This window comes from Rissa tridactyla, chromosome 2 (assembly GCF_028500815.1).
Source record: "Rissa tridactyla isolate bRisTri1 chromosome 2, bRisTri1.patW.cur.20221130, whole genome shotgun sequence".
Classification (NCBI taxonomy): Eukaryota; Metazoa; Chordata; class Aves; order Charadriiformes; family Laridae; genus Rissa; species Rissa tridactyla.
This window is the reverse complement of record NC_071467.1, coordinates 445,146-472,036: the sequence shown is the minus strand read 5'-3', so window position 1 is coordinate 472,036 and position 26,891 is coordinate 445,146. Positions and strand designations below refer to the sequence as shown.

The window sequence follows — 26,891 nt, the reverse complement described above, 5'->3', positions numbered from 1 at the left end:
TGTCTCAATCGCCATCCCCACCCTCGTGTCCCTGTTGGTGTCCCCACCCCTGTCCCCAGCCTTGTGTCCCCATTGGTGTCCCCGGCCCCGTTGTCCCCAATCCGTGTCCCCCATCCCTGTCCCCATCCCTGTCCCCAGCGTGGGGCTGCGCAGCCTCCCCGTGTGCTGGCGTGTCGGGGCGCCGCTGTGGCCGCGTGCGAGCGTGCACAGCCCGGGCACGAGGACTGCGCCCGTGATGCATGCCACGGCGTGCCACGGAGTGCCGCGCTGCGCCGCGGGGGCTGCAGGTGCTCCGGCCAGGCGGGAGCGAGCACCCCGGGGTGCTGCGGGTGCCCGTAGGCGTGGGGCAGGCCCCGCTGCGTGTGCGCGGCTGACGCGGGGGCGTTCGCGTGGCGCGGAGCCTGGTGGTGCCCTGCTGGTGGTGGGCGCGCGGTGCCCTGCGGTCTCGGCCTGTTGGCCGGCGCGCGGCGGCGGTGCCCGTGCGGCAGCGTGGGGCCGTGAGAAGTGTGTGGGGGGGGTGTGCGCGTGTGTGGGGGGGTCCGGGCACAGGCAGCTGTGGGTCGGGGTACGGTCAGCCATGGGTCCAAGTGTAGGCAGCCGTGGGTCTGGGTGTGAGCAGCCGTGGGTCCAGGCACAGGCGGCTGTGGGTCTGGGTACGGGCGGCCGTGGGTCTGGCAGCCGTGGGTCCAGGCGCAGGCAGCCGTGGGTCCAGGCACTGCGGTGGGGCTGCGGTGGGGCTGTGGCGGGCTCCGGCGTGGGAGGGTCCTGCCGGGTGTCGCGGGGGATTTATGGCTGCGGCAGGGTGGGGACGCTGCCCCCGCCCCCCCCGCCGGGTGGGTGCCCCCCGAGGGACGCTGCCCCCGGTCCCGCTCCCCCCGAGACCCCCTTCGCCGGCCCCGCAGACAGATGGCCCTTTTCTCCCGGCCCCGCTGGCGTTAATCTTACGGCACAAAGCGGTGCTGGGCGGGAGCATCTGCCCGTCTGCCGGGCGCCCTGCGCTGCCGCCGCCGCCACCGGTACCTGCTGCCGCCGCCTCTGCTCACGAGACGCACGCCCCGCACGCCGAGCCGTGGGGTGACAGGGCCGGGCGTCCCTCGGGGTCCCCTCCCTCCCATGGCCAGGACCTCGTCCCTCCCTGTCCCCGGCTCGCCGCGTGCCGTTGCTCAGGGGGGTGTGTGGGACCCCCCAAATCCCGCGCGGGCGAGGGTGAGCCAGGGTCCAGGCGTCACGCAGCCCCGCGGCGGCTGCAATAACGCGCGTCCTTCCCCCCCTGGCTCGTTTCAGGCCGGGATCTGAGGCGGGGGCCCGGCGCCCGCGCCATGGGGAACTCGGTGAGCCGGCCCAGCTGCCTGGGCGAGAAGAGCCGGCGGTCGGAGGAGCTCCTCCGGGAGCCGCAGCTCTGTGAGCCGGGGCCGGACGCAGGGCAGCCGCCCGGTGGGAGCGCGGCAGAGCCCTGGCCGGGGCTGCCGGAGAAGGCGCCGGTGGAGAATGGCTGGAGCCCGGTGCCCGGTGCCGGCTGGAGCGGGTCAGGCAGCCCCGCGCTGAAGCGCAGCCAGTCGGAGGTGGCGGTGCCCAACGGCAGCACCGCCTGCGTCCCGCTGAAGGGGCAGGCGGGGGGCGCAGCCTGGACCCCCCCCCGGGCCGGCGCCCCCCGCGGCACCTGGTCCTGGAAACCCGTCACCACCCGGGAGGTGACGGAGGTGACAGAGGTGACGGAGACCATCGTGACGGAGATCGTGGAGGTGACCGAGTACCCGGCCGGCGAGAAGGGCGGCGAGACCCTGGTCACCCGGACGGTCACGGTGCTGACGGAGCGCGCGGGGGAGCTCGCGGTGGGCAGCCGCACCGGACACACGGACGCCGCAGAGGTGACCGCCGGGCAGGGACCCCCCGCTGCGGAACGGCCGTGCCGGCCCCGGCGCGCTGCTCTCCGCAAGCGGGTCTCGGCTGGGGCTGGCGTCGGGCCATGTGCCCCCCACCGCCCTCCGTCGCCGCTGGGGTCTGCGCCCCATGCAGCCCCGTGGGTGCCGGGGGTCCGGAGGGGTGTGCGGGGTGCGTGGTCCCTGCTGTGGGGTCCTCCGGCCCCGAGGAGGAGCGTGGGTCAGCGGAGAGCCCGGCATGGCCGACGGGGCAGGGCCAGGTCCCTCTGTCCCTGGCGTCGCCTCCTGGACGGGGCGCGGTGCAAAGGGTCGCACTCCAGCCCCACGGCCGCCCCACGGCTGCCCCACGGCACCTCTCTCCCCAGGTGTCCCCGCGGGCGGTCCCCGTCCCCGAGGAGGCGGTGGCGGCGGGCACGGAGCGAGCGCAGGACACGCTGGAGAACCTGCTGGCCTGGGTGGCCGACATGGAGGAGCTGGTGGGCAACCAGAAGCCGCCCTCGGCGGAGGCGAAGGTGGCGAAGGCGCAGCTGGAGGAGCAGAAGGTCAGCGGATCCCGGCCGGCACGTCCCACCCACGCCGCTCCCCGCTGGGGATTAGGGGCCGGGGCAGAGCGGCCGCGCTGGGGCTGCCGGCAGCGCCGTGCCGTGCCGAGGCAGCGCGGGAGGGAGCGGGTCCCCGGCACAGCGCCGTGTCCCCACTGCCTTGCAGCTCCTGAAGCGGCTGCTGGAGGAGCGGAGGCCGCGTGTGGAGTTGGTCCTGCAGGACAGGCCCGCGACCCCGGCACATGGCTCCGGCACCGCGGTAGTACCCGAGGGCGGCGGCGGCATCTCCGGCCTTGGGGAGAAGTGGGGCAAGCTGATGCAGGAGGCTGAAGCCAGGTGGGTTGGGCCCGAGACCTTGGCACAGAGACTCCCGGCAGCGTCTGCGGTGCTGCGTCCCCCCCTGCCGTCCCGGCGCGCTCTGCCCCTGGCGCCGGGGCTGCCCTGGCAGAGGCACCGGCACCATCCCCCCGTGCCGGGCGGCACCGTGCCCCGCAGACCTGCTGCCCGCGGTGCAGGGTTGGTCTCCACGGCCTCACCGGGCTCTGCCGGCTGCCATCGCCGCACTGCCCGGCCCTCCCCACCGCCGGCAATGAGGGGCTCTGTCCGGAGCGGTTCGGGCATGGTGCCGAGCGGCGGGCGAGGGCTCTGCTCCGGCACTGGCTCTCGCCACGTCTCTCCCCTCCTTCCCGGCCCCGGTGTCTCGTGGTTCTGCCGCTGCTCCGGCACGAGGCCAGGGAGCTCCAGGGCGAGAGCCGGTCCTTGGCCGCCGGCAGCTGGGGTCCGGCTGGGCCTGGCGTGGAGCAGCGTGGCTGCGTGCCGCAGTGTCACCATGCCGGTGCCCAGCCTGGTTAGCAGCGTGATGGCGGGGCAGGGGGGATCCTGCCCTGCGGGGGACGGGCAGCCGATGGGTGACGGAGCCGGGCAGGGGCTGCCTCATCCTGCGTCCCCGTGTCCCCACCCCTCACCGGGACAAAGCCCCGGGCACCGTCAGCCTCCCCTCGCGGTGCTCCCGGCGCTGCCTGGGCCGGTCGGGGGGTGCCGGCCTCACCTCCCCCCTCGCACGTGGGGTGGGAACCTTTGGGGCGGGGGACGGAGGGACCCCAGAGCTGGGAATTGGCCACCCGGCCCCGGTGGCAGGGGGACAGGCGGCGTCTCCATCCAGCGCCTCGGTCCAGCGCCCGCTGTCGCCCTCCCCGGCTCACCCGTCCTTCCCGGCACAGGTACGGCCGCCTGGAGCGGATCCTGCCGGCGGCACAGGCCTTCCAGGAGGCGGTGGACTCCTTCCAGGAGTGGCTCGGTGCCACGGAGCGGCAGCTGGCCCAGCTCTGGCGCGCCGACGGCTGCGTCGCCCGCGTGCAGGACGCCCACCGGCAAACCCAGGTCAGGGCTCGGGTGGGCGCCGGCACCCGCCGCGGCACGGGCGCCATGGGGAGGGCTGGGGGACGGCGGGGACGGGCTGCCACCGGAGCCTCTCGCCCAGGCCCTCTGCGAGGAGATCCGCGGGCGGCTGGGAGAGCTGGACGTCGCCCTGGAGAGCGGGCAGCGGGTGCTGGAGATGGTGACAGGCGAGTGGCGTTGGCTGGCGGCGGCGGCTGCGGGGCCGGGAGGTGGGAGGGAGGGAACCGAGAGCGCTGGGGGTGCCGGCACCGCGGGCACCGCGGGCGATGGGCATCCGCAGGGCGCTGTGAGGCTGCCAGCGGCTGTGGGAGCGCGGCGTTGCCGTGGGGGTGGCAGCATCCCGGGGGATGGAGAGGGGACGGGGGGTCAGGGCACGGTGGGACAGGGTGCGCTGGCAGCTGGGGGTGTCCGGGAGCTGCGTTTCGGCTCCTGCTGGGGAAAGGGGTCCAGGGGAGGCAGAGGAGGGGGACGGGTGGGACAGAGGGACCGTGGCGAGGGGGGGAAGGTGTCGTTGCGGCAGGTCCCCGTCCCCAGGGACGCCGTGAGCGGCCGCGCTGATGCCGGCTGCGGTGCTGCCGCAGGGGAGGAGGCCCAGCTGGCGCAGGAGAAGATGGAGTCCCTGCGGATGCGGTACCTCATCCTGGGCCAGAGCAGCGCCGACACCGTGCACCGTCTGGGGCAGACCCTGGAGGCCTCCTCCCGCCTGGGCACTGCCCAGGAGGACCTGGCGCTGTGGCTGGGACGCCTGGAGAAGGAGGTGGCCTCCTGGGACAGCCAGGAGCCCCCGCTCAGCGCCAGCGACGGGGAGAAGGTGCGGGGCGCGGGGCGCTGGCGACCGTCGCTCTCTGCCCCCGTCACTGCTCCCCGGCGTGGCGGGGAAGGGGCGCGCCGGGTCATGGCAGCAGGTGCCGGCGGTGACCAGCGGCGGGGGCGGTGTCCTGGAGCGGCCGCCCCGGTGCTCCTGCCCTCCCTGAGGGGTCTCCTCTCCTCTCCCCCACAGTTCGAGCAGATCCTGGACTCCCAACTTGCCCACTTGGCTGGGCTGGGCCAGCGGCTGGAGGAGATCGGCCACGTGCAGCTGGACGCCCAGGCCCTGCGCTCCCAGCTCTCCGAACAGAAGGTGGGTCTGCGCCGGCTGCGCCCCACGTACCCCCACCCCAAAGGGGTGCCCGGAGGTCCCCGGGGACCCCGCTCTGCGTCCCTGCCCCGCCGTGCTCCTGACCCCCCCCCCCCCAAAATGGGGTGGAACCGCCACCGTCTGTGCGGGACCCGGCACCCACACGCCTCCGTCCTTCCAGCTGCTCTCCGCCGAGGTCCTGCACCACCGGGGGCTGGCGGAGCGTCTGCTGGGGGTCTCGGACCCACTGCTCCGCTCCTGCCCCGAGCCCCTGCGCCTGCGCCTCCAGGTGAGCCCAGCACCCGCATGGTGCCAAACACACCCGCACGGCGCCAAACACACCCGCACGGCACCCGCGTGGTGCCCGCTGGTGCCCGGCGGGACGCTGCTGCCACCGATGCTGGGTGGGCTGCTGCTGCCGCTGCCGGCGCCCAGCGTCCCTGGCGCCGCGGTGAGCCGCCCGTCCCCGCAGCCCTCGGTGCAGGTGCTGCGGGAGCGCACGGAGCAGCTCTCCCTGCGCTGCGGAGCCTGCGCCGTCCAGCTGGAGCACGCCCAGTCCCTGCTGGCCCAGTTCGCCGAGGCCCACCAGGAGCTGTCGCCGTGGCTGGAGGAGGCGCAGGGCCTCGGGGTGCAGCTTTCCCCCAACGCCATCAGCTACGAGGCCTTCAAGGAGCAGCAGGCGCTGCTGCAGGTGAGGGGGGAGGTGGGGAAGGGGAGGGCAGGGACGCGCTCGGCGGGGTCGGGAGCGGTGGGGCATGGAACGGAGGGGGCACCGGTGCGGTACCTGAGGTGCACGGGCACCATCCATCATGAACCGAGCCCGGGCGAGGAGGCACCGGTGCGATACCCAACACGCGTGGGCACTGTCCGTCATGAACCGAGCCCGTGTGCAGTGTCAGGAGTGGAGTGATGGTGCACGGGATGGAGGGGGCACCGGCGCGGTACCCGGCACACACAGGCACCATCTGCCATGAGCAGAGCCCGGGCGAGGTGGCACCGGTGCGGTAGCCGGGGGGCACGGACACTGTCCATCACGGACTGCGCCTGGGCGAGGGTGCGGGTTCAGCCCGGCGGCAGCACCGGGACACATCCCCGCGCGCCCCGTCCTGTCCCTGCGCCCCCCCACGGCCCTTCCCCTGCCTCCAGTGCCTGCGGGAGGCCATCGCCGAGCACCGGCCCCTGATGGGGAAGCTGCAGCGCGTCTCGGCGCAGCTGGTGGAGCTGAGCCCGGAGCAGGGCGCCGCGTTCCGGCAGCGCTGGCGGGAGGCGGAGGAGCAGTACGGCCGCGTCCGCGAGCGCGTGCGGCAGGCGGCGGCTCTGCTGGAGGACGCCCTGCCGCGCTACAGCCAGGTACGGCCACGGCACCGGGGGGCTGGGGTCCCCCGGGGCTCCCCATCGGGTGACGGGGCTGCTGTCCCCGCAGCTGACGGAGCGCATGGACCTGCTGCTGGAATGCCTGGAGCGGCTGCAGAGCCGGCTGCAGAGCCAGCCCCCGGTCCGCGGGGACGCGGACCACCTGCGGGAGCAGATCCGGGAGAACAGCCTGGCCCTGGGCGAGCTGGAGAAGCTCGGGGTGGCCCTGGAGAGCGTCCGGGCGCAGGGCGGCGAGCTGCTGGCCAGCATGCAGGCGGCCAACTCCGATGCCGCTGCCAGAGGTACCGACACAGCCGTGCGTCCCCGCGCCCGGAGCGTCCCGGCGGGGCCGTGTCGGGGTGCCGCGTCCCTGTCGGCGCCCCGAGGAGCCCCGGGCTGAGCCCCGTCCCCCTGTCGCCCCGCAGGGATCCAGGAGCGGACGGCGGAGCTGCTGTCGCGCTGGGGCAGCCTGCGGGGCCGCTGCCAGGAGCAGGAGCGGTGGCTGCGGGAGCTGCTGGCCCTGGCCGAGCGGTTCTGGCAGGGGCTGGCCGAGCTGGCGCTGACGCTCAGCGACACCCAGCAGCTGGTGCTGGGGCTGGAGGAGGCGGGCGGCGAGCCCGAGGCCATCCGCGCCCGCCTGCGCACCATGCAGGTACCGCGGGGCGGGGGGGGCGCTCGGTGGGCAGCCCCGTGGCACGGGCAGCCCCACGGCGTGGCCAGACCCATAGCACAGGGAGCCCCACGGCACAGGGAGCCCTGTAGGTCAGACAGCCCCAAGACACAGGCAGCCCCACAGCGTGGGCAGCCCCACAGCGTGGGCAGCCCCGTGGCACAGGCAGCCCCATAGCACAGGGAGCCCCACGGCACAGGCAGCCCCACACCATGGGTAGTCCCATAGCTCGGACAGCCCCACGGCATGTCCGTCCCCACAGCACGAGTAGCCCCACAGCCCAGACAGCCCCACGGCATGTCCGTCCCCACAGCACGAGTAGCCCCACAGCCCAGACAGCCCCACGGCATGTCTGGCCCCACAGCATGAGTAGCCCCATAGCCCAGACAGCCCCATGGCACAGTCAGCGCCCAGCCCCTTCCAGCCCCGCAGCCCAGCCAGCCCCACAGCACAGGTAGCCCCATGGCCCAGCCGGCCCCCGGCACGGTGAGGGCCGAGCCCCGTGGCGTCCCGCAGGCGCTGCGGGAGGAGATCGACGCGCTGCAGGGCGAGCTGGACGCGCTGGGCAGCCTGGGCGTGGAGCTGATGTCCTCCTGCGGGGACCCCGACAAGCCCGACGTCACCAAGAGCCTGGACGATGTGAGTGCCGGCGGGCGTGGGGCCGGCGAGGGACGTGGGGGGTCTGGGGGGTTCCCGGGGCTGAGCCGCGGCGGGACCCTGCCGAAGTCCCCCGGGTGTCCCGGTGCGGGGCTGGGCGGGTGGCCGTGCCGGGCCGGTGTCCCCGCGGGAGGGACCCCGGCGGCGCCGCTGACCCCGCGCCCGGCCGCAGCTCTACTGCTCCTGGCACGGCCTGAGCAAGGTGTGGACAGAGCGGTTCGCGCGCCTCGAGGAGCAGCTCCAGGCCGCCATCAGCTACCAGGAGACCATGCAGGTGGGGAGCCGGGGGCCGCGCGGGCAGACACCCCCCACAGGGGCCTGCCCCCCACCCGCGTCACCCTCCTGTCCCCGCTCGGGGCCGCGGGGGCACCGCGGGGCCACCGTGGTGGTCCAGGAGCTGGCGGTGGGGCTGGGCAGGACTTCGGGGACATGGGGCCAGCTGGGCCATAGGGCCGTGATGGTGCCTTGGGTGGGGGGCTGGTGGGGCTGTGGGGCCAGCTGTGCCTGTGTCCTACCCCAGCGTGATGTCCCCAAATGGAGGTTCCCCTCGGTGGCGGGGGGGATGGGGCATCCTCCGTCCCTCCCTGGGGACCACGGCGGGTCCCGGCCCCGCTCCGGGCCACGGGGCTGCGGGGCGCAGGGGTCAGCGTGCCCCCCGGGCACGGCGGTCCTGGCAGGGGTGACCTGTCTGGCACGCGGGGCTGGGACAGTGTGGGGGGGAGCACCCCCCCCTCCCCGAGCCCAGGGTCCCTCTCGGTCGCCAGCGGCTGTTGGAGTGGCTGGACGCGGCCGAGCTGCGCATGGCGGAGGAGTTCCTCGTCGGCGGGGACCTGGACATGGTGCAGCAGCAGCTGGCGGAGCTGAAGGTGGGGCGGGGGGGGCTGCAGGAGGGGCCCCAGGCCCTGGTGGGGGCAGGTGGGGGGCTGTGGGCGGCTGTGGGATGGAAGGGTGGCACGTTGGGTGGTGGGCGCTGGGTGGCCAAGTCCTGCCCGGGGTGGCCACATCCTGCTGCGCCGAGGTGCCCCGAGCAGGGCAGAGCTCCCCACGAGGAGGAGCTCAGGGCCCAGGCGCCCGTGGCAAGCCGTGCCAAGCTGTGCCGTGCCGTGACAAACCAGACCCAAACGTGGCATGTCATGTCATGCCGTGCCGTGCTGTGCCATGCCCTGCTGTGCCATGCCGTGCTGTGCCATGCCATGCTGTGCTGTGCCATGCCGTGCTGTGCTGTGCCATGCCCTGCTGTGCCATGCCATGCCGTGCTGTGCCATGCCATGCCCTGCCTGATGGCATGTCAGACCCACACCTCCGCGTGCGGGGCCGGGGGTCCCCGCTCACGCTGCCCCGCAGGAGTTCAAGAGGGAGCTCTACCAGTGCAAGGTGGACGTGGAGAGCCTGCGGCACCCGGGCAGCGCGGGGAGCGGGGGGCAGGGGGAGCCCCCGGCCGCGCTCAACGACTTCCGCCGGCGCTGGGACCGGCTGGAGGAGGAGATGGTCAGCCGACAGGTAGGGACGGCGCCCGGGGGCCGCGGGGCAGCATCTACCACCCGCACGGGGCAAGAGCCGCGGCTGGGGCAGTGCTGGGGGGGGGCCGTGCTGGTTTGTGGGGTGCCATGTGGATGCTGGATCTGTGGGGGCCGTGCGGGTGCGTGGGGTGCCGGGTGGGTGCGTGGGGGCCATGCAGGTGTGTTGGGGCTGTGCAGGTGCATGGGGTGCCGGGTGGATGCTGGCTGCGTGGGGGCCGTGCTGGCACATGGGGGCTGTGTGGGGTTCCGCGTGGGTGCCTGGGGTGCGACCTGGGTGCTGGGTCTGTGGTGGGTGGGTGCATGGCCACGTGCCATGTGGGTGCCAGTGGGTGCTGGGTGCACGGTGCTGGTGGGTGAGTGCTTGGGGGCTGTGCAGGGGTGTGGGGTGCCGGATGGGTGCTGGGTCCGCGGGGACTGTGCGGATGCGTGGGGGCTGCGTGGGTGCATGGGGTGCCAGACAGGTGGGGTGCTGGGTCTGCGGGAGCCACGTGGGGGGTGTGGTGCCGGGTGGATCCACGTGGGCGCGTGGGATGCCACGTGGGTGCTCAGTCCATGCGGACCGTGTGGGTGCACGGGGTCCCATGTGAGTGCTGGGTGCATGGGAGCTATGCGGGTGCGTGGGGTGCCGGGTGGGTGCTCAGTCCGTGGGGACCGTGTGGGCGCACGGAGGCCGTGCGGGTGCATGGGGTCCCATGTGGGTGCTGGGTGTGTGGGGGCCATGCAGGTACATGGGGTGCCGGGTGGGTGCTGCGTCCGTGGGGACCGTGCGGGTGCGTGTGGTGCCGGGCGGGTGCGTGTTGCGGCCGCGTGGGCGCAGGGCGGGGGGGCGCGCGCGGCGGGGGCTGCGGGTGCTGCCGGCTGACGGGCGCCCGGTTCCGCCCGCGCCGGGGCAGCACCAGCTGGAGGCGGCGCTGCTGGGGCTGGGGCAGTTCCAGCACCAGCTGGAGGAGCTGCTGCAGTGGCTGCGCCGCGCCGCCGAGCAGCTGCAGGGCCCCGCGCTGCTGCGCCCCGACCTGCAGAGCTGCGAGATCGAGCTGGCCAAGCACAAGGTGAGGGCGGCAGCAGGACGGGGCTGCCGCGTCCCGAAATGCTCCCGGGGTGGGGGGACGCATGGCACAGTCTTGCTGGGGGCACCCGTCTCGCTCCCTGTCGCGGTGCCCCGGCTGCAGTGCCGCTGCCTGGCCCCCTCCCGGCCCCACCATCGAGTCCCCCCCGGGGCGACGGCGGCCGGATCGGGCAGGCTGTGGCTTGGGGCGGGCGGCGTGAGAACATGTCCCCTCCCGCGGTGACAGCATGGAAGGAATGAGCTGTCTCCCAGCCCCGCGTCCCCGTGCCCGGGCACGCTCACCCTGCGTCTGACGCAGGCGAGGTCTCCTCCGTGCCCCGTCCCAGCAACCTCCTTGCCACGAAGTGGTGAATTCGGTGCCTCGCACCTGCCCTGTGCCATGCTGAGGACAAGAGCCGTGGCGCCGATGCCAGGGCATCCCTGGTGCCATCCCCACCCCCTGGCACATCACTCCCCGGACCGTGGCGACGCCGCGGTGTCAGCGTTGGCGTGGGCAGCGGTGGTGGCGCGGAGCTCGGCGCGGGGGCAGCCGGCCAGGGGTGTGGGGTGCCGGCGGTGACGGCGGCGGCCGGTCCCCAGGTGCTGAGGAACGACGTGATGTCACACGCCCGCACGGTGCAGTCGGTGCAGGAGGCCGGGCAGGGCTTGCTGCTCTCCAGCCTGGGGGACAGCGTGGAGGGGCTGCAGCGCAGCCTGCAGCAGCTCGGCCAGCGCTGGGACCTGGTGCAGAGCGAGACCGAGAGCCGCCAGCTGGAGCTGGAGAACAACCTCAGCCAGGTACGGGCCACGGCGTGCCGGGGCTGCCCGCTGCGGCGCTGCCGCTGGCCGGGGCGGCGCTGAGCCCCCGGGGCCGTCTCCAGGTGCAGGACATCACGCTGGAGATGACGGAGCTGCTGCAGTGGCTGGAGCAGGTGGAGCTGCAGCTCTTCTTCTCCAAGCCGGCGTGGGGCCACCCGGACACCACCAAAGAGACGCTCACCGCGCACCTGGTGAGCACCGGGGCCATGCCACCCCCCTCCCCATTGCAGGGACGTCCCCAAGTGTCCCCTGGGGGAACGCGTGCCCCAAATCCTCTCTGCACCGAGATGCCGGGACCCCTCTCTGCCTTCTCCCCTCCGCGACCAGGCAGAGCCCTCCTGCCCCCCTCCAGCTCCCCCGGGATGGAGCGGGAGCCCTCCCCATCCCCGTCCCTGTCCCCCCGCGGGGCGGTGACCCCGGGACTCCCCGCGTCCCCCTCGGCAGGAGCTGTGCAAGGAGATGGAGTCCAAGCAGGAGGCGTACAGCGGGCTGCGGGAGCGGCTGCAGCGGCTGCTGGCCTCCTGCCGCGCCGGCCGGCCCTGCAGCACCGAGCACAGCCTCCGCATCCTGGAGCAGAAGTGGGAGAGCGTCCACGCCGAGGCCCAGGAGAGGAAGGTGCGTGGGGTGGGGGGCGACGCCGGCCCTGCCCCGGCCGTGGGGGGGCTGCGGGGGGTCTGTCAGCATCAGCGCCTCCCCCCCTCGCCCGCAGGAGCGCCTGGCCGAGGGGCTGACGGTCACCACCGAGTTCCACGGCACCGTGCAGGAGCTGCTGCGCTGGGTGGCTCACGCCGAGGAGCTGCTGGGCTCCCCCGCGCCGCCCAGCTTCGTCCTGGGCACCGTCACCGCGCAGATCCAGGAGCACAAGGCAAGTGCAGGCTGAGCCGGCGGCGCCGTCCCGGTGTGCCCCGGCGCCAGACGATGCCGGGGACCGTTCACAGAATCCCAGGATGGTGGGGGTTGGCAGGGACCTTGGGAGACCACCCAGTGCCACCCCCCGCCAGAGCAGGGGCACCCAGAGCAGGTCGGATGCGTCCAGGCGGGTTTGGGATGTCTCCGGAGACGGAGGCTCCCCCACCTCTCTGGGCAGCCTGTGCCAGGGCTCTGCCGCCCTCACAGCAAAGAAGTTCCTCCTCGTGTTGGGATGGAACTTCCCATGGTCACGTTTGTGCCCGTTACCCCTTGTCCTGTCCCCGGGCACCACCGAGAAGAGCCTGGCCCCATCCTCCTGACACCCCCCTTGAAGTATTTATCAGTGTTGATAAGATCCCCCCCTCAGCCGTCTTTTTTCCAGACTAAAAAGGCCCGAATCCCTCAGCCTTTCCCCGTCACAGAGATGCTCCCGTCCCTCATCATCCTCGTAGCCCTTTGAGGACCTCGTTCTTACCGCCTTCAGTAACACCAGTTCGGCGGGTGTTAATTTTTTTTAAGGCAGCTTCAGCTTTTATTTACGACGAAGTTTTTGTGTCGGTTACCGAGGGTTTTCCTCCACGGTTCATTTAAACACTCAACAACCCGCGAAACTGAATTTATTCCCTGTCAAACACGCGCAGACCGGGGCCTTTCGGCGCGGTGGCGCAGAGTCTCCTTACAGGCGATCTGGTTACCGAGCAGGGGATTGAGAAGAGTTAATTTAAGTTTGAGGAATTTCAGCCGTTTGTTCCCGTTACCTTTATCTTGATCGATAGGAACTACGCCTCAGATTGCACCTCCCCCCCCGCACAATAACTCCCGTTTGTTTTGTTTAGAGTCACAGAATCAGGGAAGGGTTCGGGTTGGAAGGGACCTTAAACATCATCTCGTTCCAACCCCCTGCCCTGGGGGTTTATTCTTGTGTGTTCTGGCCAAGGATAGTTTCTCATGTTTTCAGCTTAAACCAGAGGGGGAAAAAAATCTGAAGTTTTTAGCCAAGTATCTGTCCCTAGTCGAATAGACCAGGCCGAACGTTGCGGACTTACAGCCTGGCATTTCACGGCTCCCTTTCTCAAAAGCAGAGATTGCTGGTAGGCTCAGCTGCTGCGCGGCACCGTAATGTTAAAAACACAAAGAATTTTATTATCAAAGTACTTCTTTGTCCTACAATTATCGTCTCCGGTGACTTAGCTCCTGAGAAACCTAACGACAGAAACACTGCACACGACGGCCACACCGCAGTCGCTGGCCGCTTCTGCCGTTGGCGCGTCGGTGCTTTGCGAGTAATAAGCCGGGGGTCCATTATGTCCGTTATTTAATTAGGGCGGGTGTGAGTGCGGTGCCCGGGAAGGTACCGGCAGGGGACCCCGTGGGGCTGGGGTCCGCAGGGGTCCCGTGTGGCACCGATGGTGGCCGCGTCCCCTGGGCTGCCGGCAGGACGTCTGTCCCCGCAGCGGCGCAGCAAGCGGCTCCGCGTCCCGTCCCGGCGACGGCTGGGCGCCGAGGGTCCGCTCCCAGCCCGGGGCCGCCCGCCCGCGCGTCCCCCTGCCACCTCCGCTCTCCGCAGGCCCTGCTGAAGGAGGCGAACGCCCGCGGGGAGAAGCTGAGCGGGCTGGAGGCCGTGGCGTGGCGCCTGAAGGACTTCAGCAGGCAGCAGGACGGGGCCGTCATCCAGAGCCTGGTGCTGGCGGCGCGGGAGCGGCTGGGGAAGGTGCTGCAGCGGGCGGCGGAGCGCGGCGCGGCGCTGGAGGAGGCCCGCAAGCGCGCCAAGCAGGTACGGACACCGCGCCGGGGGACGCGGCTCCGGCGGGGAGCCGTGCTGGGGCGACGGCCGCGGGCACCATGGTTTGCCTGGGGTGGTGCACCATGCAGCGCTGTCGCGTGTGGCCCACCATCCGGGTCGCCGCGGCCGCATCTCTCCACACAAGGACCCCCCCTTCCCTCCTTTTCAGTTCAGCGAGTCCCGGCGGCTGCTCCTGGACTGGATGGACGAGGTGGAGCAGAGCTTGGAGGTGCCGCAGGATGCCGCCACCAGCCAGGAGGAGATCAAGTGCCAGCTGGCTGAGCACAAGGTGGGGGCACGGCCCCGCGCCCCGGCCCCGCCGAGATGGGGGTCCTGGATGTGGGGCACGGAGCTGGGGGGCTGTGGGGTGTCAGGGGAGGGGTCCCCAGCGCCCAGCGGGACGGCAGAGCCTTTGGCCTGGAGAAAAGGGGGCCGAGGGGAGACCTTCTCGCTCTCCGCAGCTCCCTGAAAGGAGGGGGCAGCCAGGGGGGGTCGGGCTCTTCTCCCAAGGAACAGGCCACGGGACAAGAGGGAACGGCCTCCAGTTGCGCCAGGGCAGGTTTAGGATGGATATCGGGGAAAATTCCTTCATGGAAAGGGCTGTCGGGCGTTGGAAGAGGCTGCCCAGGGCAGTGGGGGAGTCGCCATCCCCGGAGGGATGGAAAAGCCGGGCAGACGCAGCGCTGAGGGACGCGGGGTAGCGGTGGGTTTGGCAGCGCTGGGCGGATGGTTGGACTCCATGGTCTGAAAGGCCTTTTCCAACTGAAGCCATTCCATGATTCCATGAGTGTATGATGTGCTCGGTGCCGTGGTGGTCCGATGTCCTCCCAGGGCCGTCTCTGCAGAGCAGGGAGCCCCCAGCCAAGGGGCTCCATCACCCCGAGCTGCCCCGCGGCGCTGGGGGAGGCAGGGGTGTCCCCGCAGCCCCCCTGGGGCCAGCACCCAGGTCGGGGGTCTGGGTGGGCTCACCCCCTGTGCCCGCAGGCTTTCCAGAAGGTGCTGCGCTCCAAGCGGCCCGTGTACGAGGCCACGCTGCGGAGCGGGCGGGCGCTGCGGGAGAGAGCCCGGCTCCCCGAGGACCTGCAGCCGCTGGAGGAGCTGCTGGGGGAGCTGAAGGAGCGCTGGGACGCCCTGTGCAGCCGGGCGGTGGAGAGGTGAGGGGGGGACGGGGGGGGCGGCAGGGGATGGGGTGGCGTGGGATGGGATGGGACGGGATGGGACAGGATGGCATGGGATGGGGTGGGGATGGGGATGGGATATGTTGGGTTGGGATATGATGGGATGGCATGGGATGGGATGGGGATGGGATGGGATACGATGGCACAAGATGGGATGGAGATGGGATATGATGGGGTGGGTGGGGATGGGATGGGATTTGATGGGTTGGGATATGATGGGATGGCATGGGATGGGATGTGGATGGGATGACATGGGATGGGATGTGGATGGGATGGGATATGATGGCACGGGATGGGCTGGGGATGGGGATGGGGTGCGATATGATGGGTTGGGATATGACGAGATGGCATGGGATATGATGGTGTGGGATGGGATATGATGGGATGGGATTCCTGTCCTCTGCTTGCCATGCAGGCCCCAGGCCGGGGGCATGGCATTGCCCTTCCTCACTGGGCATCCTGCTCCCTGCTCCGGGACCTCCTGCCCCAGCTGCCCTGGGCTCTGACCCCCGGGGGTGCAGCAAGGATCCGTCCCCAGCCGTGCCGGGCTCCCCATGGGGCAGCCTTTCCCGGCCCCCGGGCGCTGCTGGCATTGCCTCTGCCCTTCCTTGCAGGCAGCACAAGCTGGAGGAGAACCTGCTTTTCTCGGGCAAGTTCACGGACGCGCTGCAGGCCCTCATGGACTGGCTGTACCGGGCTGAGCCGCAGCTCAGCGAGGACGTGCCCGTCGGAGGGGACCGGGACCTGGTCAGTGACCTCATGGACAAGCACAAGGTGGGTGTCCCCAGCCGTGGTGGGGGGACCCTGGGGAGCCCCAGGCTCTGCACTAGCCCCTGCCCCGGCCCTGCCGCCCCTCCAGCGCGGGGCAGGACAACAGAAGCAATTCCTTGCTGTGAGGGGGGTGAGCCCCTGGCCCAGGTTGCCCAGAGAAGCTGTGGCTGCCCCATCCCTGGAGGGGTTCAAGGCCAGGTTGGACGGGGCTCGGAGCAACCTGGGCTGGTGGGAGGTGTCCCTGCCCAGGGAAGGGGGTGGCACTGGGTGGGCTTTAAGGTCCCTTCCATCCGAAACCGTTCCATGATTCTATGAACAGCCAGGGGCAGGATGGGCTTTGCCCACCGGGGCAGCCCCCGGTCTCTGGGGCAGTGCTGGGGTGCCCCATGTACCCCCCCTGCTGCAAGGGGGCCCTGCGCAGTAACAGGGGCTGGGGCAGGCTGCTGGGACCCCCCGGCGTCCCCCACCCGCTCCTGTCCTCTCGCCAGGTCTTCCAGAAGGAGCTGGGCAAGCGGGCCAGCTGCATCAAGATGCTGAAGCGCTCGGTGCGGGACCTGACCCGCGGCAGCAGCAGCGTCGACTCCCAGTGGCTGCAGAAGCAGATGGAGGAGCTGAGCTCCCGCTGGGACCTGGTCTGCAAGCTCTCCGTCTCCAAGCAGGCCCGGCTGGAGGCCGCGCTCCGGCAGGTGAGAGCCGGGCGAGGGGTGGCCGGGGGGCAGCAGCCGTCCCAGGGACTCCCCGGGTGGAAATGTTGGGGTCCGCAGCCGGTGCGTCCTGGTGGGAAGGCTCTGCAGGTGTCTGGGGTGCCCAGGGCTGCGGGTGTCCACGCTGCGGGGTGCTCCGTGGGGTGCACGGGCGGTGGGTGGCCATGCCGTGGGGTGCTCCGTGGGGTGGCCAGGCAGTGGGTGGCCATGCTGTGGGGTGCTCCGTGGGGCAGCCGGGCGGTGGGTGGCCGCATGTCGCAAGGTGCCGTGGCCGGGTGCCAGGCTGGGTGCTGCGGGCGCCTGCGGTAGGTGTGCCCACGTGCAGGGTGCCCGGGGCAGGGGGGGGGGACACGGCTGCGTGTGTTGGGGTGCTGTGTGGGGTGTCCTGCTCGATGGGGAGGTGCTGATGGGGGTGTCCCCCAGGTGCCGAGGTGGGGTGACGAGCATCCTCTCTGCCCTGCCGTGGGGCGCGAGCTTGGGCTGGCAGCAGCTCTCCCATGGGGGCCCGGGGCTGCGCAGCACTTGCCCAACCCCAGGCAGGAGCGGCCGCTGCAGGGCTTGGGATCTGGCCAGGGGGCTCGGGGGCCGGGACCGGGGGCCGTGGGCGCAGGGTGGGCGCTGAGCGGGTCCCTGGCTGTCGGTGGCAGGCGGAGGAGTTTCACAGCCTGGTGCACTCCTTCCTGGGTCGCCTCGCCGAGTCGGAGAAAGCCCTCAAGTACGGCGTCTTCCCTGAGGAGGAGCCGGCGGTGCAGGAGTGCCAGAACCAGCTGCAGGTCAGTGCCAGCCCCCACCAGTCCCTGTTAGCCCCTGCCAGCCCTCATTAGCCCCCACCAGTCCCTGTTAGCCCCTGCCAGCCCTCATTGGCCCCCACCAGCCCCCACCAGTCCCTGTTAGCCCCTGCCAGCCCTCATTAGCCCCCACCAGTCCCTGTTAGCCCCTGCCAGCCCTCATTGGCCCCCACCAGCCCCCACCAGTCCCTGTTAGCCCCTGCCAGCCCTCATTGGCCCCCACCAGTCCCTGTTAGCCCCTGCCAGCCCTCATTGGCCCCCACCAGCCCCCACCAGTCCCTGTTAGCCCCTGCCAGCCCTCATTAGCCCCCACCAGTCCCTGTTAGCCCCTGCCAGCCCCCACCAGCCCCCAGCAGCCCCCACCTCCAGGGTAGTTCCATCCTTTCCCTGCTACGTCCCATTGCCGGGATCAGCCGGCCCCAGCCAGGGCGTGGGGTGCACCCCACCGAGACGTGGGACGTCAGGTGCCATCCCACCCAGACACGGCGCTTGGGGCCCCAGGCACCCCAGGGTGTGGAGATTCGGGGTCCCTGGCACCCCATGTGAAGGCGGCCGTGCCCACTCCACCCAGCGGCCTTCTCCCGCCCGCGCACCCGGCTGGGTGCGGGCTGGTCCCTGCGGCGCCGGGGTGTGCCGTGGGGCGCGGGGGCTGCGAGCCGGCAGTACCACGCTCCCTGCGCTCCCCCAGGAGCTGATGAAGTCGCTGCAGTGCCAGCAGCTGGAGCTGGAGTGCATCACCTCGCTGGGGGAGGAGATCCTCGCCACCTGCCACCCCGACTCCGTCATCACCATCAAGTCCTGGGTCACGGTCGTCAAGAGCCGCTACCAGGAGGTGAGCTGGGCGCCCCTTCTCCATCCCTCCCCGGGCACGGAGCCGGTCTGCACCCAGCCCCGCGCCGAGCACAGCCCCACGCCTTTGCCACCGCCGGTGCCTCTTCGGCACAGCCGTCCTGACCGGCACGTTGTGGGGAGCTGGGGATGTCAACCCCAGCCCCGGCCAACACAGACGGTCTTGGTCTTGCCCGTGACGGGACGGCCCCGGCTCAGCTCATCCTGCACAGACCTGCCCTCCGTGAGCCGCCGGGACCCCCTGCCCCGGCCAGCCCTGTCCATCCCCTCGCTCCCACCCCTGCTCCCCCATCCCGGAGCCACGCCAGGGGTCACCCGGGGCCTCTCCGGTCCCACCCGGCCGGTGGTGGCTCATTGCACACACCCGAGATGGCAGATGCCCCGCAGCCCAGGCAGGCGGTCCCCGGCGAGCAGTGTCCCGGGGATCCCCATCCCGCACCTCCCTCCCGCGGCGGCTCGGAGCCTCCCTGGCATCCAGGGTTTGCCGGCCCTCCCTGAACGGGTCTGACGGGTTCGGTCCATCCTCTCCCTGCTCTGCACAAAGGCCTTGGTGAGCAGAGCGCCGCGGTATCTGATCTGGATCTGCTCCGGGGTCCGGCCGCCCGCGGGCTGCCCTGCTCGGCCCGCTCCCCCCGGGTAGTGAGGACGCGGCACAGCCCCGCCGCGAGGGCAGCCGGCACGTCTGCTGCAGCGCAGACCTGGCTACCGGCACGTCCGGCCACTGGTCGCAGGGATGGGCCGAGGACCGGAGCTCAGGGCGGCGGCGGCGGCAGCACCCAGGAGCTGCAAAGGCCCCTCGGCACCTGCGGGGCTGCGCTGCGGGAACTCGGTCCTGCCCCGTGGTCACGGGTGGGCTTTGGAGCCCCACGTCCCTGCCCCATAGTCACCATGGCTGCTGGCCGGGGGTCTGCGTGCCTGCCCCATGGCTCCCCGGGTGGAGACTTGTCCCCCTCAAAGCGGTGTCCCACCGGGGTCCGCAGCCGTCCCCATGCCCCCCGCCAGCCCCGGTGGCCCATCTGCCCCCCGGCCGTGCCCGCAGGTGCTGAGCTGGGCGCAGCAGCAGGGCGAGCGGCTGCAGGTGCAGCGGGCCAGCCTGGCCGCCGAGCGGGAGGAGGTGGCCCAGCTCGTGGACTGGATCACGGCCGCCGAGGAGGCGCTGAGCCTGCGGGACCAGGAGCCGCTGCCGGAGGAGGCCGAGCAGCTGGAGGAGCTCAACGCCCAGCACACGGTGAGGGACCCCGTGCCCTGCTCCCCACCTCGCCGGGGGCCATGCCGGGGTCCCCACACCCTGACTGGCCCTGGGCGAGGGCTTGACCCGACCGAGGACTTTCGGGTGCCCCTGGTTAAGGCCGTGAGTGCCCCTCGTGTGCGCAGCACAGCACCTTTCGCAGCCCGAGCCCACCGGCTCTGCACCAATGGCTGCTGATGGGGCCAGCAGGGCTGGGCTGTGGGTGGCCACGCTTCCGGCGTCAGTCCCCTGCCCCAGCTGTGCCGGCAGGGCCGGCCAGCGATGGGGGCCATGGCTCAGCCCCGGCGCTCTGCGGCAGGTCTTCATGGAGGAGCTGAACCGCAAGCAGCCCGACGTGGAGAAGGTCACCAAAGGCGGCAAGCGGAAGCTGGCCACAGAGCTGGGCCCGCCGGTTGCCCGCCGGCTGGCCACAAGTAAGGGCCCCTGTTGCCCCCTGCGCGGTGCCGTGCCCCGGGACCCCTGGCCCTGCCCTCACCGCCCGTCTCCGCTGGCTGCAGGGCGCCGCAGCACCGGGAAGGCGCAGGGCGCGCTGGTGGTGCCGCTCGGGGGGCTGGAGCCCCAGACGCCCCTCATGGCCCAGCTCCTGCACCGCTGGCAGCAGCTCTGGCTTCTGGCCCTGGACCGGCAGTACCGGCTGGAGACGGCCATGCAGCGCCTGCGAGAGGTAGGGGCAGCCATGCCGGCGGTGCCGCGGGGTCGGACGCGGAGGGGGGCGGTCTCCGGGGCTGGGGGATATGGAGTGGGCAGCACCCAGGAGCCTTCCCAGACCCCATCCCTGCAGCCGGGAGACCCCTGGCAGCCACAAGCCGGCTGCTGGAGCCCCTGGCAACCCAGAGCTGGGGGTCCTGGGTCCAAAGAGACCCCTTGGCCAGCCCCAGTGGGTCAGGGCTGGGAGCAAACCAGCTGCACGGCAGCGGGGCTGAGCCCCGGCGTGGGTCCTGCATGGGGCACAGCGTGGTTCCCCCACACCTGGGGGCTTGGGGGGGCCTTGCTGCTGGCGCATTAACCCCCGTCTGCGCCTCTCCCAGCTGGAGGAGTTTGCTCACTTTGACTTCGGAGTCTGGAGGAAGCGTTACATGCAGTGGATCGGCCAAATGAAGTCCCGAGTCCTGGACGTTTTCCGAGGCATCGACAGGGACCAGGACGGGCGCATCAGCCAGCGGGAGTTCATCGAGAGCGTCCTCTCCTCCAGTGAGTGCCCGGGGCTGGGGCTGGAGCTTTTTACCCCCCCCGAGAGCCCGGGGAAGGGCAGTGTGGGGAGAGGTGGGGCAGTGCTGGCAGAGATGGGGAGGGACAGGGTCTGCCAGCCGGGACCCTGGGAAAGGGGGCCGAGGGGAGACCTTCTCGCTCTCCGCAGCTCCCTGAAAGGAGGGGGCAGCCAGGGGGGGTCGGGCTCTTCTCCCGAGGAACAGGCCACGGGACAAGAGGGAACGGCCTCCAGTTGCGCCAGGGCAGGTTTAGGATGGATATTGGGGAAAATTCCTTCATGGAAAGGGCTGTCGGGCGTTGGAAGAGGCTGCCCAGGGCAGTGGGGGAGTCGCCATCCCCGGAGGGATGGAAAAGCCGGGCAGACGCGGCGCTGAGGGACGTGGGTTGGTGGAGTTGGCAGTGTTGGACTCCATGGTCTGAAAGGTCTCTTAGAACCTGGGCACTTCTGTGATTCTGTGACCCCCCTTGGAGGGGGGCCAGGCTTTGGTGCTGTCACCGGCTGGCCTTGGCACAGGGCACCGCGGGCTGAGGGTCCCCTCCCCTCCCCAGAGTTCCCCACCAATGTCTTGGAGATGAACGCCGTGGCGAACATCTTCGACATGAATGGCGACGGCTTCATCGACTACTACGAGTTCGTCAGCGCCCTGCACCCCAACCGCGACCCGCTGCGCCGGATCGCCGACGCCGACCAGATCCAGGATGAGGTACGGCGGGGGGGCCGGGGCCGGGCAGGGTGGGGGTCCCTGCCGTGGGTCTGAGCTGAGCATGCCGTCCCCAGGTGAACAGGCAAGTGGCCCAGTGCAACTGCGCCAAGCGCTTCCAGGTGGAGCAGATCAGCGCCAACAGGTACCGGGTAAGTGCCGACCCGGTGGCCTGGTGACGGGCAGATGTGGGTGCTGGTACCTGCTCTGGCACCCCCCTCCCAGCCCTGCCCGAGCCCCCCCACCTTGCCCTGACGTCCCGATCCCCCGCAGTTCGGGGAGTCCCAGCAGCTGCGGATGGTGCGGATCCTGCGCAGCACCCTGATGGTGCGGGTCGGGGGGGGCTGGATCGCGCTGGACGAGTTCCTGGTGAAGAACGACCCCTGCAGAGGTGGGTACACGCGTCCCACGCCAGGCGCCCTGGCGTCGGGGTGGTGGGCGTCCCTGTGCCCGGGTGCGGTGCCTGCGGGGCCGTGTGGGTCGGTGTTGCCCACGGGGGACGCAGCCCACCGGGCTCCCCGGGCTGCGGGAACCCCCTGCAGACCCCCACCACCTCTGTCGCCCCCCAGTGAAGGGAAGGACCAACCTGAAGATCAACGAGAAGTACCTGTCGCCAGACGCCTTCGGGGCCGCCGCGGCCAAGTGTGCGGGGGCCCAGTCAGCCCCCTCCTCCAAAGTGCTGTCGCCCAGCCGCTCCAACTCCAGCCTCAGCCTCTACAGCAGCGCCTCGGCCCCCAGCAGCCCCCTGGCCAGGAAGGTGAGGGGTGGGGGCGGCCCCCCCAGAAGCCCTGACCCCTCCAGCCCAGCCGCGGCGGGGGCTGACCCTCTCCCTCCCCAGTCGGTGCTGCGGAGGACGCGCTCCGGTGACCGGTGCCCCCGCTCCCGCGGCTCCCTGCTGCCCGACGGGGCTGAGCTGCAGTTCACCGCGGCCGAGGAGACCCTGGCCGTCGCACCCCCAGGTGAGGACCGGGCCGCTGTGGGGGGGCCACGGCTGCAGGCTGCACCCCACGGGGCTGGGGGAGGGATGGGGAGGCACAGGGGAGCCGCAGGCGCTGGGGCGGTGTGGGGCAGGGCAGTGGGGCTGCCCCCCGGCCCCAGGAGCACCGGCACGGGGAGGGGTGCAGGAGAGGACGCTGCTCCAGCCCCTCTGTGTCGCAGAATCCCAGAGTAGAATGATAGAATCGTCGAGGTTGGAAAAGATCTTCATCGAGTCCAACCATTAATCTGACAAGGACAAGAGGAAACGGCCTCACGTTGCGCCAGGGCAGGTTTAGGATGGATATTGGGGAAGATTTCGTCATGGAAAAGGTTGTCGGGCATTGGAAGAGGCTGCGCAGGGCAGTGGGGGAGCCGCCATCCCCGGGGTATTTAAGACGTGGTGCCGAGGGATGTGGGTTAGTGGTGGTTTGGGCAGCGTTAGAGTCACAGAATAGAATCAGAGAATCAGAGGATGGTCCAGGTTGGAAAGGACCGTTCAGACCACGGAGTCCAACCATCCGCCCAGCGCTGCCAAACCCACCGCTACCCCGCGTCCCTCAGCGCCGCGTCTGCCCGGCTTTTCCATCCCTCCGGGGATGGCGACTCCCCCACTGCTCTGGGCAGCCTCTTCCAACGCGCGCGCGACAGCCCTTTCCATGAAGGAATTTTCCCCGATATCCATCCTAAACCTCTCGGTGTCCCTGCAGAGCCGCCCGAAGGGTCGCCCCCGGAGCGCTGCAGCCCCTGCCGCTGACCCCCGCCCCGCCGCCCGCCCTGCGCCCAGCACCCTCGGCCGGCCCCACTCAGGACTCTCCTCCCCGAGGCCGGAGGATGGCGAAGTCGCGGCCCCGCGCCCCACGGCTCTCCGGCCCGGCGCTGCGGACCCCCGCGGGCACCCACCTGCACGGTCCCAGCTCTCTGTCCGTCACCGATCCCCCTGGGCCTGGCCCCGGCATATATGCAAGCATCCCCCCCCTCCAACAGACACCAAACTGCCCCCAGGCTCTGGCTGCCATGGTCCCCCCCTGCCCCACTGCCCCACCGGACAGCGTGGGCCGCTCTGAGCCCCAGTGCCCCTCTCTGAGCACCCGGGGGTGCTCTCCAGATGTCCCCGGGCTGGGCTCTCCCTTCTCCCCCAGGCTCCCACGCCGGCGGAGGGGCTGCCGGGGCCGCCGGGGCATTTGGCATCGCTGGCGGGGGTCCTGCCGCCCGCACCCCCGCGGGAGGTGGCCGGGCTCGGTACCGGGGCAGCGGGGCCCCTCGCCGGACGCAGAGCCCCGTTTCTGGTGCTAACCCTCCCCCCTCGGCCCTTCGGTGTCTGCCCACGGGGCCCCGGCTACAGCTGCCCCCCACCCCGGCGGGGCTGGGGCTGCCACGGGCGGGGGGTCCCCCGCGCACCCCGTCCCGCCTGGGCCGGGGGACCCCTGCCCTGCCACCGCATGCCCACGTCGCCCCGCTAACCGGACAGCAGTAGAGCTGAATGTAACCCTGGCCGGGCACGGCCCCGCCAGCCTCAATAAAGAGTAGGTTTCTTTTTCTACGAGCAGCTGGGGCTCGCTGCCGTCTGTCCTTCTGTCCGTCCGCTCACCCTGCCGCCGGGTGGTATGGGGGGGGTGTAGCGTGGCCGAAGCCATGGTGGCACGCGGTGGCCGGGCACGGCCGGGCATGCCTCCAGCCCGGTGCCACCGGCAGAGACGCCCGGCGCCGCAGCCGAAGCTGGCAAGCCCGGGGCGTCGCAGCGGGTGCCAGCGGGCGCTGCGCCGTGTTGCCTCCTTTCCGAGGAAGCGTTGCTGGGATTCCTGCTGTGCCCCAGCGCCTCTGCCTGGGGCTGGGAGCCCACACCCAGGGCACGCAGCGCGGGGAGACGTCGCATCCCCAGCCCCGTCTGCCAGCTGCCCTCCTGCCACCCCGCAGCCCCGGGGACACCGGGAGCGTTCCAGGCGGCCCCCGGCCAGCGTGGTCCCGGCGTCCCCGGGGCGTCCATCCGCAGGGTCCCGCGCCACTCGGGTTGGTGCAGCTGGAGACGCTGGCTGCATCCCCACTCCGGCAGGTCGGGGACACCTCGTGTGCAGGGACTGTCCCCAGGCGGCGCAGCGGCACGGCCCTTGCCTGGCACCCCCTGCTTCGGGGCAGTCCAAGACCCGCACGTACCGGGGCTGCCGCCGTCCTCCTGTGAGCCCCCACCAGGGCTGGGGCTTTGCCTGGCTCCCTCCTCCCTCCTCCTGTCCCCGTCGGCTGGCCAGCCGCCCCCCCAGGGGTTTCGGTCCTGTTTCTGCGCTGTTGTCCCCTAAAACTGTTTCCACACTCAACTTCTTTCTGAACAAACACTTCTGCACCGGTCAGCAGCCAAAGGCGGCCGGAGAGCCTGTGATGGGGCATGTTCCCCCGTCCACGCGCGGAGGAGCCCTGCAAGCCCCCCCATGCGGGTGGGGGCCCCTCGCCGCTGGCACTGCCCCACCGCACTGAGCCCCACAGCGCTCCGCGGAGCAGAGCATCCACCAACGCCTCTCGGGACGGTCCACGCGGCGCTGCCGGCGCGGGCTGGGACCGCCGACACGAGTTGCGTTGCACATTCCTCTGCCTATGGAAATCTCACCCACCACTCCCAGCCGGGGGAACACACCCGGCACCACCGGCACCACCGGCCTGCGCCAGCCACATCCAGAGCCCCAGGCAGCGACTCTGGCCCGGGAAGCAAAGACAACAGGCGGCGGGGGTGGCCAGGACGCACACGCAAACTGTTTGCAAAATGTTTGTGCAGCCAGGCAAACACCGGCGGCGCGGCTTCTTCGGGGCTGCACCCGGGGACGGGGGCGACGTGATGGACAGAGACGCAGACCCGGAGCGCGTGGATGGGGACGCAGAGTCCAAGGGAGCCTGCACCGTCTGCGGGGAGACGCGGCGCAGAGCGGGGGTGCCCTGGCAGAGCCCGGGCTGGGAGAGGAGCATCTCCCGGTGCTTGGCTGCAGGAGCGGTTCCCGGGGCAGCGGGAGAGCAGGGATGGAGGCTCGGTCCCAAACAGGCACCATCATGGCCAGGTGCTTCACCCAAGCCCCCGTAGCCATGCCGTCTGCTGGAGCCGGTTGTGGGGGGTGCTGCTCCCACAGTGGGGTGTCCCCCCTGCCGGCAGGCACCCCGGGGAGACGGCCGGCCCCCGCCACGGCGAGGGGGAGGCGGGTGCCGCCCTGTTGCCCAACCGCCCCAACACTTGCCCTGGCTGTGGGAATCCCGGGTGTGACGGGCCCACCCTGCGCCCCCGCAGCCGCCCCAGCCCCAGACTGGAGCCACGCGCTGGCGGCAGCCTCTCCATCCCACCCCACAGAGCCCGGCCACACCGCGGGGGAGAGCCGCCATGCCCTGGGCCTGGCAAAGGGCAACTTCTCAAACGTCCCCCCAGACACCTCCTGTCCCCTCTCCAGGAATCGAGAGGTGTGAACCCCGGGGGCCCCAGTGACCGCCGGTGCTGGGGCAGCTCCTCCATCCCCGGCGCGCACAGCCCCAGCTCCCTGTGCGCTGCTCCTGCCTTTCCCGTGCCTGGCGCGGGGGTGTCCCTGGGCTGCTCTGGCTCCCTCCGGCAGGCACGGGGCTCTCCCGCCTGCTATTTGGACCCGCATCCCATGTAAAGCCCTTGCCCAGCGCCTGGGTACGGTGCTGCTGGGTACCGGTGAGATCCCGTGGCCCAGAGCCCCCCCAGCCTGCTCTGGGAAGAGGGCACAGGGTCAGGACGCCGGCGGCGCTGGAGGCAATGGCACAGTGGGGATGGAGGATGGCGGGGCTGGCAGCTTTGGTGCTGCACAGGTCGGCGTCGGTGTCGGCGTGGGCACGCTGCTCTGCTGCCGGGCTGGGGCCAGCAGGTGTGCGAGCGCACGTGTGTGTGCGCGCAGAGCCCCTTGCACAGCCGATGTGTGCGCGCCGCGCTGGTGGTGCGTGAGCACCTGCCTTCACCTGCGCGACGGCGTGTGTGGGCGCAGGTATCGGGCGGCAAAGCCCCGGCAGGCATCTCCTGGCGCTGAGCTCAGCGTCTGGCCTCAGCCCCGGCAAGGATTGTCCCAGCCGGCGACGTGCCGCACTCCCGCACCGCCTTGCCCCTTCCTCAGTACGTGCCAGGGGGACGGGGACTGCAGTGACTCGTGCCCGAGCCGGACTGTCCTCGCTGCCATCCCACCGGTGCCACCAGCGGCACTCAGGAGCCCCCAGAGTGTGGGGCTGGACCTTGGGGTGTCCGTGGCCCCGCATGGCTGGCAGCTGGGACAGACGGACACGGAGCAGGGAGGACGTGCAGCCTGGTGATGCCAGGCAGCAGGGCAGCGTTGGACGGCGTGTCCCGGTGGGTGGCAGCGCAGTTGGCAGTGGGGACAAGCGGCAGCTGCCAGGCCCCATGACGGCACCGCGCAGTGATGGCAGTGAGCCCCCTCCTCTGGGAGCCATCTGCTGCTGTGACACCCAGCTCGGTCGGCCATCCCTCACCGACCCACACGTGTCCCGCTGTGGGACGACTCCTGGAACGCTGAGCGACCACGTCCCGGTGCCTGCCCCACTGGGCTTTCCCCTTCCCCACAGCAAACGGCCCCGCTGGATTGGCCGCCGGCGCAGCAGCGGTGTCACTGCAGCTCCTGGGAGCCGGCGGCCACCTCCAGCCCCAACCGCGGCCGCCCACGGGCAAGGGCGAGGTGCCCAGGCCGCTCCTTGTCTTCGTCGGTAGCCGAGGTGTGTTGGTGAAGCCGCGTATGGTTAGCTGGAATGTCCGCGGGAATTGCAGCCACACGTTACT

General features: G+C 71.4%; 2 protein-coding genes across 2 annotated transcripts in view; one reads left to right on the top strand and one right to left on the bottom strand.

Annotated features, from left to right (window-relative positions):
* LOC128904854 (uncharacterized) overlaps positions 1-26,891 on the bottom strand; it is a 216,756-nt gene that overhangs the window by 135,376 nt on the left and 54,489 nt on the right. The gene's annotated exons all lie outside the window — the stretch shown is intronic.
* On the top strand, positions 1,291-23,625 carry LOC128904843 (microtubule-actin cross-linking factor 1, isoforms 6/7-like). The gene is made up of 38 exons (XM_054189661.1): positions 1,291-1,868; positions 2,246-2,422; positions 2,589-2,758; positions 3,643-3,802; positions 3,903-3,987; positions 4,402-4,631; positions 4,821-4,940; positions 5,119-5,226; positions 5,410-5,628; positions 6,084-6,287; positions 6,361-6,592; positions 6,716-6,942; positions 7,477-7,599; positions 7,790-7,891; positions 8,382-8,483; positions 8,962-9,117; positions 10,031-10,186; positions 10,783-10,980; positions 11,064-11,192; positions 11,446-11,616; positions 11,711-11,866; positions 13,478-13,684; positions 13,863-13,982; positions 14,678-14,847; positions 15,486-15,645; positions 16,131-16,328; positions 16,994-17,119; positions 17,823-17,966; positions 19,023-19,211; positions 19,531-19,645; positions 19,730-19,896; positions 20,261-20,423; positions 20,991-21,145; positions 21,220-21,294; positions 21,416-21,533; positions 21,712-21,899; positions 21,981-22,101; positions 22,828-23,625. Exons 1-38 carry the CDS (start codon positions 1,320-1,322, stop codon positions 22,872-22,874), a joined length of 6,237 nt encoding a protein of 2,078 aa, XP_054045636.1. The 5' UTR covers positions 1,291-1,319; the 3' UTR covers positions 22,875-23,625.